Source organism: Larimichthys crocea, chromosome X (assembly GCF_000972845.2).
Source record: "Larimichthys crocea isolate SSNF chromosome X, L_crocea_2.0, whole genome shotgun sequence".
NCBI lineage: Eukaryota > Metazoa > Chordata > Actinopteri > Sciaenidae > Larimichthys > Larimichthys crocea.
In genome coordinates this window covers 8,324,578-8,337,598 of record NC_040020.1, presented here as the reverse complement: position 1 = coordinate 8,337,598, position 13,021 = coordinate 8,324,578, and the positions used below count along the sequence as shown (strand labels likewise).

The window sequence follows — 13,021 nt, the reverse complement described above, 5'->3', positions numbered from 1 at the left end:
AATCTTTTTTGTTTTTGAGTTCAGTAGAAGGAGTTAGCGTCTTCACGGCCTGCTGGTCTGTACCGGGTGAAATGTTGTGTGTCCGAGCTTTTGTCCCGTTTCCACCCACACTAAGTGAGTTACAGTGACAGAGTGAAAATGGCCTGTCAGAGCTGATCTATGTTTTCAATTTAAGGTCTGGCTCTCTGCTCCTGTTACATCTGCTGTCCTCTCTGTCTGCTTTCATTATTTCTTCACTTAAATCTGTTCTCCTCCTCTCCTCCTCTCCTCCTCTCTCCTCTCCTCTCCTCCTCCTCTCCTCTCCTCTCCTCTCCTCCTCCTCTCCTCTCCTCCTCTCCTATTATTATTAGTATTTTATGGGCAGATATGAGACATTTTAATCAGCTAAGTGGAAACAGAAAGTAAAAAAAGGGGGAGACAGACAACAGCTTGAACACGTGTTGCTGATGAATTTATTGTGTCATTATTCCAGCTGATATATTACTATATTATTATTATTATTATTATTATTATCATATTATCATTATTATATTATTATTATTATCATTAAGAGGTCAGTGCACTGATACAGTTATGGCTAAACTGAGATAAGAAGGATGACTCCAGCTTGTTGTGGAGAGTTTTATTCACAGTGGTCGGGTCAGTGAGTACAGGAGTCTGAGACGTCCTCTGCTCAAAGGTTTATTGAAGGTTGTCCGAGGAGAGACTCTGTGTGTGTGTGTGTGTGCGTGTGTGTGTGTGTGTGTGGTGTGTGTGTGTGTGTGTGTGTGTGTGTCCAGTCATTAGTCTAAGAAACAGGAAGTGTGTTTCCCCATAGTGCTCCGACAAACTAAATGCTGACTCTAGTCAGAACCCTTTAAATGTTGTTTCTCCTTTACACTAGTTAGGCCAGGCTGAGTGAGGAGTGATGAACCCACGAGGTGCAACAAAAAATTCAAATATTAAAAAATAAAACAGTATAATAGAATTAAGCACAAAACCAGGCGACCAATCCGCGACTCCATCCTGGTTTATGTACCTGTCTGCTGGGTCGAGGGAGTGAGACAGGCCAATCCTCTGATCTCGGTTACCATAGTAACGACGCCTACTTTCTTGTACACAAACACACAGCTGCTCTGAATCTCAAGAAGAAGAAGTCGGCGTCCCCGTAACAATCTAAGATTTAACGCTGCCCTGCAGTGACCTGAAGACGTCCCTCACGCCACAAATCAGATATTTGTACAGAATCAAGATAAATTTAGACTTAACGTTGAGAAACATCATTAGATATCATTTGAGGTTCTGGATGAGAAATAATGTGATGATTGATAAAATATTTAGATTTAAAGTGTTTAACATCTCTCTCTGACTCAAGTTATTCCATCAGTGTGAAGAGGCAGAATCTGTAGTCACAATACAGCCTGAATGTCACACTGTGTGTGTGTGTGTGTGTGTGTGTGTGTGCTAATTTTAATTCTGTTTGCAGCAGCTTTGTCCTTATAGCCTGTATCATCACATCATGCAGAGAGAGCACACACCTCCCTCTCTGTCTCTCTCACACACACACACACACACATATTTATATATTCAAACCAGCTGGTCCTCACCTGGATCTATCCTCTGCAGACTGCTCAAGTTTTGTGTGTGTGTGTGTGTGTGTGTGTCTGAGCAGGCAGCTGCTTCACAACAGCAACTTGAGCAGCAGCAACGGCAGCACAGAAGACCTTTTCAGAGACAGCATCGACTCCTGCGACATCGACATCAATGAGAAGGTATGAGTGTGTGTGTGTGTGTGTGTGTGTGTGTGTGTGTGTGTGTGTGTGTCCAGGTCGACGTCGGCGGATGCGTTTAAACTCTTTGAAGCACTGAACAACAAACACTTGTGGGAAGTAATCAGAGCTCTTCTTCCTGCTTCCTTGTGACTTGTTAGAAGTCATAAAAGATTAAAAATGTCTCACCTTCAGCGTTTTCTTTTACGCTCGTAGCATTAAAATCACAGGGAGTGAAGAGTGAAGAGCTGTTCTGGTGGGTGAACAGCTTAAGTTGAAGATGCTGATGCAGACTCAGAATGAGCCTCATCAGGATTCCTCTTACGTCTGCAGAATCAAGGAGCAGGCTTATCGTTGTAAAGCCTCTAAAACCTGCAGAGTTACTTTGAGGGAGCACAGGAAGTTGTTTAGTGCAGACGGATCGACGTTATGAATCTGCTTCAGTTTGACCTCGTTTGATATTTCTTCATGTACATTCAGGCGTCAGTGAAACTCTCTGTGCTCTGATCAGGTGAGCTCTCTGGAGAAGAAGGTGGCAGAACTGGAGAATGAGATTCTGATCAACGGTGATCTCAAGTCCAGGCTGAAGCAGGAGAACACACAACTGGTGCACAGGTAGAGTCTGAACCAGAACTTGGAGCTGCCTCCCATTAAGACTATAGGAACCACAAGAACCCTGCATCCTGAGTGTGCAGGGTCCTGGTGTGATCTCTAACAGTGTGTGTTATGTGTTCATCCTCTCAGGGTCAATGAACTGGAGGAGCAGCTGAAAGACCAGGAGACGCGAGCAGAACAAATTCTGCAGGACGAGCTGAGACGACACCGAGAGGCCTACAGCAAGATGGAGAGAGACAAGAACACACAGATAGAGCTGCTGAGCAACCGGTGAGAGACACACAGCCACAATGTGATGCTGAGATTTATTCTTTTTAATGTGAAGACGTGGACTCGACAGCTCTTAGTGTCAAACTGAATGCTGAACAGAGTTCAGAGATTCCTGCTGGAGTTCGTCACTTGCCTCTCATCTCCTGCAGACATCTCTGCATTTATACCAAAGTAAACTGATGAACCAGATTTTGTGTTTTCAGCGTTAAACAGCTGGAGGAGGAGAACGGTGACATCGCTGCCAACATGGGTCGACTCAAATCACAGACAGAGAAACTGGACGAGGTGAGCCGTATTTACATTTCTGTTTTCACCAGTTTTACACTTCAGGTCTGTTCACAGGCCTCTTCATACTGCTGCATGTTCTGCATGATCAGTTGCTTCAAGTTAGAAAGAAGTGAGCTTACCAGACTTCTTCATCTCAGCTAGCAGCTCAAGGCTACAATGCTCATTACTAACATAACCCAAATCTCCAGCTGAGCAGGCGATGCAGTTTGTGGAAGAATGCATGAATGAAAACTGACAAAATCTCTGTTTTTATAGAATAGAATAGAATAGAATAGAATATCTTTATTGCCATTATGCAGTGCTTAATGAAATGCAAGTGCCGTCTTCAGTGAAGGAAGTACAGAATATAAAACATAGAACTTGCAAAGCAGCTTTAAACGTTTCTTGTCCTGCATCTCCTGCATGATGATGTTCTGGGATCTGTAAAAGCTAAATCAGAGTGGAGCTCTCTTTAAACTCAACTCCTCGTCTCATGCGGACAGAAATCTCTGCAGACGTGTCGTTTTCTCAGCAGAGTTCATCACTGTCCATCGCTTCTGTCACCTCCATGTCCACACATGTCATTCGATAGTTAATAATGTTCAACGCGACAAAGATTAATGAGGAACTTTAATTTAATTGATGAGGTGCGGCCTTAGAAACAGTCTTCCTGTGTCGATCCACACCTCTATTTTAAGACGGCACCGATGTCAACACCAGAAAGCTGTCAGCAGCAGCTCAGGACAGGAAACAGAAGACACAACTCTGGACTCAGATAAATGTTTGACTTCACATATATACAAAAGTGTCTGTCCATGTAGTGAGCTTGTCTGATTTGACATCAGTAAAAGAAAAGTCTAAGTGTCTGTGTGTCTGTCCATCTTCAGGAGAAACAAAGGATGACAGACAAGCTGGAGGACACGAGTTTGCGCCTGAAGGATGAGATGGACCTGTACAGGAAGATGATGGACAAACTGAGACAGAACAGACAGCAGTACCAGAAAGAAAAGGACGCCATGCAGGAGGTGTGCAGGACTATTTTATGCACAGAGAGTCGGCTCACTCTCTTTCCTCTGCCACCTACAGAACACTGCATTGGCATTACATAACATTCATCTGTCCTCTCTCTGTGTGTGCGTAGCTGATAGAGGACCTGCGTCGAGAGCTGGAGCATTTGCAGCTCTTCAAGCTGGAGACGGAGAGGCCCGGTCGCAGCCGCAGCTCCTCCTCCGGGCTGGCCGACTTCAACAACAGGACCAGGGAGGTGGAGCTGGAGCACGAGGTCAAGAGGCTCAAGCAGGTACTGCTGAAAGATTCACTTCATGTGTCTTTGCTCAGTGAGCACTGTAGCTACTGAGCGTACTTTAGGATGCAGAGATAATCAGTAAACACTTTCACATTGATTTTAGAGAGCAGGGAGCAACATGGCGCCTGTTTGCACAACACAAGACTTCATCAGAGGGAGATCACAGTGAAGCTGCTGCTGCAGAGGATGATAAAGCATGAAGAGGAGTAGATGCACAGAGACGCTGAGTCTTAAGCAAGCTACCCAGATATATCCTCACAGACCGAATGCTGAAATGACTGTGGCTGATTTCCAAACTGTCTCAGTTTGATGTCAGGTTTTTGCTCATGCTCAGTCTCTGACTCTCTTTGTAATCATCATAAAAAATGCAGAAGCGCCCAGTCCCTGCATGTACACACAACACGAGCTAAAGCTCCCGGACGTGCCTGCATGATGATTCAGATTTATTTTATATTTATCCCTGCAGAACTCAGTGCACTTAACCGTGCTCTTCCAGGAAGTATTATCGCTTCCATTTAGCGTAAAATATCGGTTCATGTGCTGCCAGACGAACGTTCAGCGAGCCGGTTACATAAATCAAACCACACTTTTGTTATTTTGGTGGCTGCAGATGCGAGGTGGCTGAAAGAGGACTGGATACATTATCAGACTTTATCAGTGGAGTTAATGATCACAGTCACATGGGCTCCTCTCGTTTGTCCTTTAAAAGCAGCACGCTGTCCTCGACATGTTGCACTGAGTCCAGTTTCTTGACAATAGCTGCAGAGTGTTTCAGTATTCCTGGACACACTGACATTTACCTCCCACAGTTAGAGGCTCAGACTGCTGCACAGTAAACCGTAGAGATAAGAGTGTTTTCAGATGTGCTGTCTGATTTGACACTTGTAAAGGTCGACGTTAACACACACTCACATGTCATGCAACATCGGACACTTCCTCAGCCAACAGAATGCAGAAGTTATGAAAGCACCCGGCCTCAGAGGAAGTGTCTGATTTGCACAGTGAGTGTATCTGATCAGGGACGATAAGGTCCAGGTCCTGCTGTGGCCTCAGCTGTCACTACACTGCAGATACTTCTCTTCTCTGTGTCTTCCTCTCCTGATCTACTTCCTGCAGCAACAATTCAGTTTGATCGATTGTTTGGACGAATCCTGTATCTGTGTGTACGCAGCGAGTCGCTGCTCTGTGACGTCCACTCGGAGAAGCTCACTGTCTGATGCCTGCCTGTGCACTTCTGTAAATGTCTGTATGTGTGTGTGTGTCCAGCGATTTGCGTCCCAGGACTTTCTTCCCCCTGAATTCCAGCACCTGGTGTTATCCGGGGCTCGGCTCTGTCCCGGTCTGATGGTAAAATTGCTTCTGTGACCTTTGACCTCCCGATTAACCACTAATCACGATGGAGTAGAGTGAACTTGCCCGAGCTGAATTGGGGTCAGCGCTGCCATTCCCCTCACTAATGGTTCAGGGTGGAGCACGGGGAAAGCAAACTGACCTCAGCACTCAAAGGCAACTTAATCATGGAGCTTTCATAACACACCAACGAAGCAGGGGAGCAGTCTGTTCTGTAACACGCATAACCCATGTTACGTCCTGTAGATGCTGTGTTTGCTGCTGGATGAGGCGCCGTGCAGTGTTTTTGTCGTTTGGCTTGAGTGCGGCTTGAGTAGAGGCCATTTTTTAAAACGCATCATCACTCCTGACACACTTCATTTTAGTCCAGATGCTTTGATTGGTTCTCATCCCACGTCTCTGTACTTCAGGAGAACCAGAAGCTGAGGGAGCAGAACGACGAGCTCAACGGTCAGATCCTCAGCCTCAGCCTGTACGAAGCCAAGAACCTGTTCGCCACGCAGACCAAGGCCCAGTCTCTCGCTGCCGAGATAGACAACGCCTCCAGAGACCAGGTACAAGTCACATGCAGCAGTTAGAGCATAACAACTGTGTTTCTAGGACACAGCACAGCACAGCAGTGTTCTAAATATCGCATCATTGTTGTAGATTTGAATCTAATATGCATAATATGGACGGCTATATCTGAAACACAGAGACTGACCAGATACTGTGGAAATAACTAACTAACACAGACTATGCCGATATGTGGAGTTAGATTTAGAAAGGTTTATTGAAGGCGAAGCGAGGTGACGTACTGTAGGAGGGAGCCAGTTTCAGCTGGTATCAGTAAGACGGGAGGGAGACAACATGGAAAAAAGAAGAAAGCATAATCTCAGTTTTATAACAACTCATGCACCTGATTATTGCAGGTGTGTTGCATGTAGCTAATACTACAGGATATTTTCAGCTGTAACTAGTCCCAGAATAAAAAACTGCAAATATTATCTTTGACCTGTTTTGATGAACTGCGTTTAAAACGTGTGTGAAACGTTCTCTGTCCACAGTTAATGGAAGCACTGAAGGAGCAGGAGGAAATCAACCTACGCCTGCGACAGTACATGGACAAAATCATCCTGTCCATCCTGGACCACAACCCCTCCATCCTGGAGATCAAGAACTAGCAGCGACTCAACTGGAATGAGAACCCCCTCCCTCTCCATGTGTGTGTGTCGGGAGAACGAGGATCATTCCAGTTGTTGGGAATCTGTAGAGAATAGCAGAGAGAGCCGGAGTCAGTCTGAACGACTGGGACATTTTAAATAGACGCACATCGCCCCCTGCTGTTTGTGGCGAGGAAAGAACTTCTTGATTGTTTTTTCAGTGACTGTAGGTCAACTCGATCTACCTTTGTCTGTTTTTATTCGCTGTGAACTGGAGCCGCCGTCGCAACTTTTGAACTGGTGATTTCTTCCCCGGAGGATCGATGTCGTACACTGGACATAGAAACTGGAACACTGTAACAGACCTGACATGGGTTCTACTGTCTCCTGGTGATATTAGCTGTGTTATCCACAGACAGACAAAAGGTGGCAGCCCGACTCTTTTAGAGGAATGAAGGCAGACCAGTCAACTGTTGCCTGATCCGTAAACTGCCCATCTTCATCTCCTCTGTCACATCGGTGTTCTCTGAAGAATGCATGTTAATGATGTATCAGGACAGGCACGTTTAGGAGAAGATAGAGGGAAAAGTGGCAAGTCGTCAGAGATAGATGAGAACTCTCTGTATCTACGAGGGAGGCAGAAGGAAAGTGAAGCATCTCCACCCTGAAGAGGTGTGGAGTCAGACGATGGAGGGTTTTAGTGAAGTCGTTGATGGCTTAATGAAGGTGAAGGTCTTTGTTTTTTTGTGGAGAACATGTCTTCCAGTAACCTTGCAACAGCACTTGCAGTGTCAATCAGTCCAATAGTGAATACTTTCACTGAGAAGTGGCCCTTAGTCGGTTCAGGCGAGTAGTCGAGCGTCACTTTATGGAGCAGAAGCTGCAACCGAGGAGTGTCTTTAAACTGTGACTTCCATGGCTGCTCTTTGTCAGCAACATTGCATTGTTGCAAGCAATAGACCCCCAATGATGTTGCACAGAAATGTAAGGCTATGAATGTACAGGGTGTGTGCGTTGGAGTGACTGGTAGCCATTGTAACGTGGTTTACTGAATCATCTCTCTATGCTCAGTGAAATCATCTCAGATAATGTACGTGAGCGTTTGGTACGACAGACTGGATCGGCAATCTCGTCGAAGCCTTTAGGTGGCAGATTGTTTTGCTAGCCCTCTGAAACTCTCTAATACTGTAAATATCATGAATGTACAACTGGATATTTCACTTTCCGTGTGGCCAGAAAGGCTTTTTTTGACTTTAAATCGCTGTAATTTGGTTTAAAGATTTGTTGTAATACACATGTACAGTATTCAGTACTGTAATGAAGAGGGCATTGCTTGGAGACGGGATTACAATCTGCTGTATTATGTAATTATTCTAAACTTGAGTTTTGCTTCCTTGCACACAAAAAGAAAACAGTTTGTTTCCTTTTGCATGGTTCACCTTTTTCTTCTGTCTGTGCCTTTCTGAGGACATTTTCCGAGACGCGATAGATTTACACGGTTTTTGAAGCTACGTTTCACGTCCACGTCTGACACATTTTCTCGACTTGTAAATGTTGTAATTATATAGTGATAATTTGTATTCATGTGCCACTCACCACTCTTTTTCAGATTGATACTATGAAAACTATTTTCTACAGTTTTATCAAGAAAGAACTCGCGGTTGCTTCGGTGTCTCTTAGAGCAGCGGTATATAGCACAATGTTTTGTATGGTACGCAGGCATTCTGGGAATACTTTGTCTGTTTTTTAATGATGTTTTGTTGCATTTCTTTTTGTGTGTCTGTCTCGGTGAGTCCATCGCTTTTTAATTGGCTTTTTATATGGTTGCAAACTGTCTTCCTAACTTAAACTAAATGGTGAGCATTATGAGCAATATTAACTTATTTACCCGTACCGGCTGATTTGTGTCTCTTTTCACTCTAGAGCTGCTCGTTGCCATTCTTGATTTTATTATTTTTTTTTTTTTAACTGAACAGTACATTTAAGCTGTAAAATTTGTCACACACTTCATTTCTTGTAGCTCTTACATTTTGACTTTTTAGGGCTATCCAATGCGATGTAGTCACTATGAATAGCAATAAAAATGGCTTTGGCAGTGCCGCTGTCTCGTGGAGTTTATTATTTATGTCTCTAATGTGTTAGCTGCTCTGTTTTTGGACATAACGTGCTGCAAATAAAAACATTTAACGTGGCTTTAAAACACATTACAATCACAGTTTAACTGTGTGTGTATTCCTCTGTAATTCTGACAAATTTTAGAACTCTCAGTAATGATATTCATGCTCATTTCATTGGCTTTGCATATAATAATATGCCAGATGCTGTTTTACTGTAAATTAAAGTCACTTAAAGGTTTTTAACTGAATGGTGGTATGATGTGCACGTACTGAAGATATTAATTGAAAGCTGGTGGCATCTGAAAGCATCTCTCTGTAGAGGTACTTTGAAAGTCATCAAAAGTCGTGCTTCTTTCTTTATATCTGTGGTATTTGGCCAAAAATATGTGGAAAGCAGAACAAAAAGTATGTGCACGCCTCAATATTACACCCATATGTGGTGGCTGGGATTTTCTCCCACTCTGTCTAATTGGTATTAGATGGGGTTGAGGTAAGGCTCTATACACACCAGTTCAACCACACTAAGCTCAGAAAAACTATTTCTTTATGGACGATGCTTTGTGCACAGGTGGTAATGTCATACTGAAGTAGCACCGTATGGAGTGAGATTAAGATTTATGTTTGTTTTCTGACATTCATCTCATTGCAGTACATGTATTTTTTTTACACAGGTTATACCAGCCAGTTGTGCTCAGTCTAAAAAACATATTTAATATTTAGAAAAGTCTGTAGCATGAACCTTTGCTGAGGATGCATGTAATGTTAATCATCTTGGACAAGGACTCTGTGTACATACACAAATATACACATGCATACACAAACAAGGCAACAAGGTAAACATAAAAATTAAACTCCCATGTACAGATTATAGAGCAGGTTACTTCATGTACATGAGGTAGTTGGATATACAGCATGCCCAGCATGCATAGATTGTGTATGAGTGATGAGATTTGCATGTTTTAAAGAACAAAACAGAATTTAAACAGTAAGAATAAATAATGTACAGGCTCAGTGGACAGTCTGAGACTCAGGGACAGTTTGTGTCTGGTGTTAACTACTCATTAGAGTGATGACCTGTGAAAGAAGTCATCTTATAGCCATGCATATCAATGATTTGTCTTATATATGAGGGGGTCACCTCTCATGTTTACCTGAGGTTAGTGTTCGATACTCAAAGAGGAGGGCAGGTTTTTGTTGAGGTTAAATAAACTCAACTCAACCAACTCTAAAAATGAGTGATGTGTCGATCGTGAACGAGCCGGTTCAAAGAGACAGCTTTTATAAGTGAACGATGAGAGCCGGCTCCTGTCCGCGAGCCGTTAAGTGCTGTAAATACAAAGAAAACAATTGGCTACAGCAAGTTATTGATATTAGAAAATGTAATTTTTACTTTTGAATAGTTCAGTACAAATGATGTATTGAACAACTGAAGTGATATTTGAGTACGCATACAAACCATCTGTCAAAACAGAGTTAATTTGGCTGAATTATTAAAGATCTAAGCGGTAACATGAAGATCCGGCTCTTCTTGGTGAGCTGAGTCAAATGATCCGACTCCCTAAAAAGAACCGAACTTCCCATCACTGACGTTGTGTGTGTGTGTGTGTGTGTGTGTGTGGCGCCCCCTGTCGGTCAGTCTCTGTGGGGCCGGGGGGGGTGTTACGGTTAAACGAGTGACCACGCTAACCTGTTACCCGTTAGCCTCTGTGGTTTTTGATGGTGTCAAACAAACGAGACACCAAAGACGAATCAAGGGTTTGTTTTATTTATTTATTTTGATATCGTAACATTAATGAAAATAAATAAATAAATAAATGACGTATCTCGTTGAAAACATCGGCTGTCGTGTGCGCAAGTTAACTCGGTGGCTCGTTGAACCGAAACACCGGTCGGTCGGTCGGTCGGTGTTTGCTCCTCGCGGGGCTGCCGTACAGGTGAGTTAAGAAGTACCGTTAATTTTTGAATTTATCTGAATATTGTTAATTAATTTATTTCAAATTAACGGGTTTATAGGAGTCCCGCCGTTAGCGCTGAGCTGTCAATCAAAGATGATGCTATGCTAACTAACGGAGCTAATGTTAGCTGTTAGCTGTTAGCTGTTAGCTACAGGTAAAGCTAAAGCTGTTTTAAAGTGTTTGATTATTCTGAACACGACTTCCTGTAACTGTTAAATCCATTAATCAAACTATTAAATCAAAGTTAGTAAACAAAAAAACAAGAAAATCTAATTAATAAACATTTTTATAAAATGTTCACAAAGCTAAGAGAGTCACTTTAATCTTTAATTTGCTGGCATGTGAACACACCTGAGGAATTAGTACTAACACACAGGTACAGGTAAATGTAGACATAAACAAGAACTGTGTACATATAAAAAGGTAAATATACACACAGCAGGTTGACTTATAGACGTGAGGTCCACACTCTGTATATCAGCTACCGTATGAATGTAGTGATGATATTTACATGAATAATTCATAATTTACAGATATTATTACACAGCTGATGTTCCTGACATTTTGTTCATCACAGAGAGAAAAAACTGATCCTGTGTCTGGATGTTTGGGCGTGCAGAGCTCTGTAGCATGGTGTGATGGTCTCTGAGATGTTACCTGGACAGGTGCAGGTCCTGGATCATTTTCTCTGCAGACCTTATTGTCCGTTTCTGTCTGTTCTTGGATTAATGTAAAACTCGTATTAGGACCAGCTTCACAACTGTTCTGGAGTTTTCTCTCCTGAGGTTAACGAGGTCCCGTGTGGGCCTTGAGGTCCCGTGTGGGTCTTGAGGTCCCGTGTGGGCCTTGAGGTCCCGTGTGGGTCTTGAGGTCCCGTGTGGGCCTTGAGGTCCCGTGTGGGTCTTGAGGTCCCGTGTGGGCCTTGAGGTCCCGTGTGGGCCTTGAGGTCCTCAGCAGTATTAGTTGTTTGTCTTTGGTTGGGAACAGTAGGTGCCAGTCTATCTCAACACTGTGGTGTCCAGGGTCACAGAGACCTGTTGCTGCCTTCATAGACATAATAGATAGCTTGTTGTTGACGGTCCAATCTGCGTAAACAGACATCTGTGTCTCCAGACTAGAACATGCTGACAATAACACCTCCATGGGTAAAGACATTCTCTGTGACTCATTCTGGGCGTGTAGTATTTGTGCTGTTATCTTGGGGTTTAAAGTCGATCCACCAGGATGAGTTGGGCAGAATGTGAGACCGACTCAGGCACTTCTGATGAACTTTGAGAGTGTCTCTAATTCTCCTTGGACAAGCGTCAATAAATAATACAGCATCAGACATCAGAGGCTCCTGAACACTTTCTGAACTCCTGACCTTTGACCTTTGACTTCAGCAGTTTCTCCACAACAACAATTAAGTCAGTTAAGACTACAATACCCATGAGCCTTAGCTACGGTTGCTATGGTGAACAAGCTAAGACGTGACTCAAAGTTTGTTTCCACCTCTACGTTTCAGGTGTGGTGATGCCTCAGAACGGTTTGAACTACGAGGGCAGAAGAAGAAGAGCGCGTGGCGACACCTGTGACGCCAACGGTCACGTCCCGGGCGCCGCTTTGGTTAATGGTGCTGTCGTTCACAATGGCTGCCCAGCAGCTGCCACTAGAATCAGAGCGAGCGCACCAGCTGGTGCACCGACCGGTACCGAAGCACAGTGCATGGTTAATGGTTATATTAACAGTGGCTACAAGGGCAGGAGTAAGAAAGCGCCGCCGCCGCCGCCCCCGAGGACTCTGAGGAAACAAGGAAGCAGGATTTCAGCCGTCACTGATGCCTCAGCAGCTGGCAGCAGTACAGCCTTTCCAGGTGGTATCTCAGTGAACGGGCCCACCAGTCCAGACACCACTGCTGCTGCTGCTGCTGGGCCCTGTAATTCTGACCAAACGGCACCAGAGCCCAGCCCGTCAGCACCAGCAAGGAACCAGAGAAGATGGAAGAGAATCAGACATAAGAGGTGTGCCTGCTACCTTCCGTCTGCTTAGAACAAATCGTTCCATCCAAAGTGTCATGATGTGTGATGAAATCTGTCGTATGTTGAAGTAAGTCTGAGACCTGTCGATCTGTTTTAGACCTGTCGGGACGCCACCACCGCCGATGATGCCACCACAGGAGGAGAACTGGGAAAGTGAGATCCAAGAGGTCACTCTGACTGACTGGGAGAAGGAGAATTTTGGGAGCGGACCCTACGGTACAGAAAGAGCACAT

At 44.0% G+C, this 13,021-nt stretch overlaps 2 protein-coding genes across 6 annotated transcripts in view; both read left to right on the top strand.

The window, feature by feature from the left end:
• rab11fip4b (RAB11 family interacting protein 4 (class II) b) overlaps window positions 1–8,798 on the top strand; it is a 50,616-nt gene extending 41,818 nt beyond the window's left edge. Inside the window, exons 6-14 of one of the 3 annotated variants that reach the window (XM_027283098.1) lie at window positions 1,652–1,751; window positions 2,260–2,363; window positions 2,493–2,633; window positions 2,837–2,918; window positions 3,788–3,925; window positions 4,042–4,200; window positions 5,473–5,553; window positions 5,967–6,110; window positions 6,603–8,798. In XM_027283098.1, the coding sequence (XP_027138899.1) occupies window positions 1,652–1,751; window positions 2,260–2,363; window positions 2,493–2,633; window positions 2,837–2,918; window positions 3,788–3,925; window positions 4,042–4,200; window positions 5,473–5,553; window positions 5,967–6,110; window positions 6,603–6,719 (1,066 nt within the window). In that variant the 3' untranslated portion in view covers window positions 6,720–8,798. The other 2 variants (XM_027283099.1, XM_027283100.1) reach the window with 2 other exon arrangements.
• A 1,835-nt stretch (window positions 8,799–10,633) lies between these two features.
• Window positions 10,634–13,021, top strand: part of LOC113746612 (uncharacterized) — a 64,423-nt gene continuing 62,035 nt past the window's right edge. For all 3 annotated transcript variants that reach the window (XM_027282987.1, XM_027282985.1, XM_027282984.1), the window contains exons 1-3: window positions 10,634–10,749; window positions 12,275–12,770; window positions 12,886–13,004. In XM_027282987.1, coding sequence (XP_027138788.1) covers window positions 12,283–12,770; window positions 12,886–13,004 — 607 coding nt within the window. In that variant the 5' untranslated portion in view covers window positions 10,634–10,749; window positions 12,275–12,282. The remainder of the gene's footprint in view (window positions 10,750–12,274; window positions 12,771–12,885; window positions 13,005–13,021) is intronic.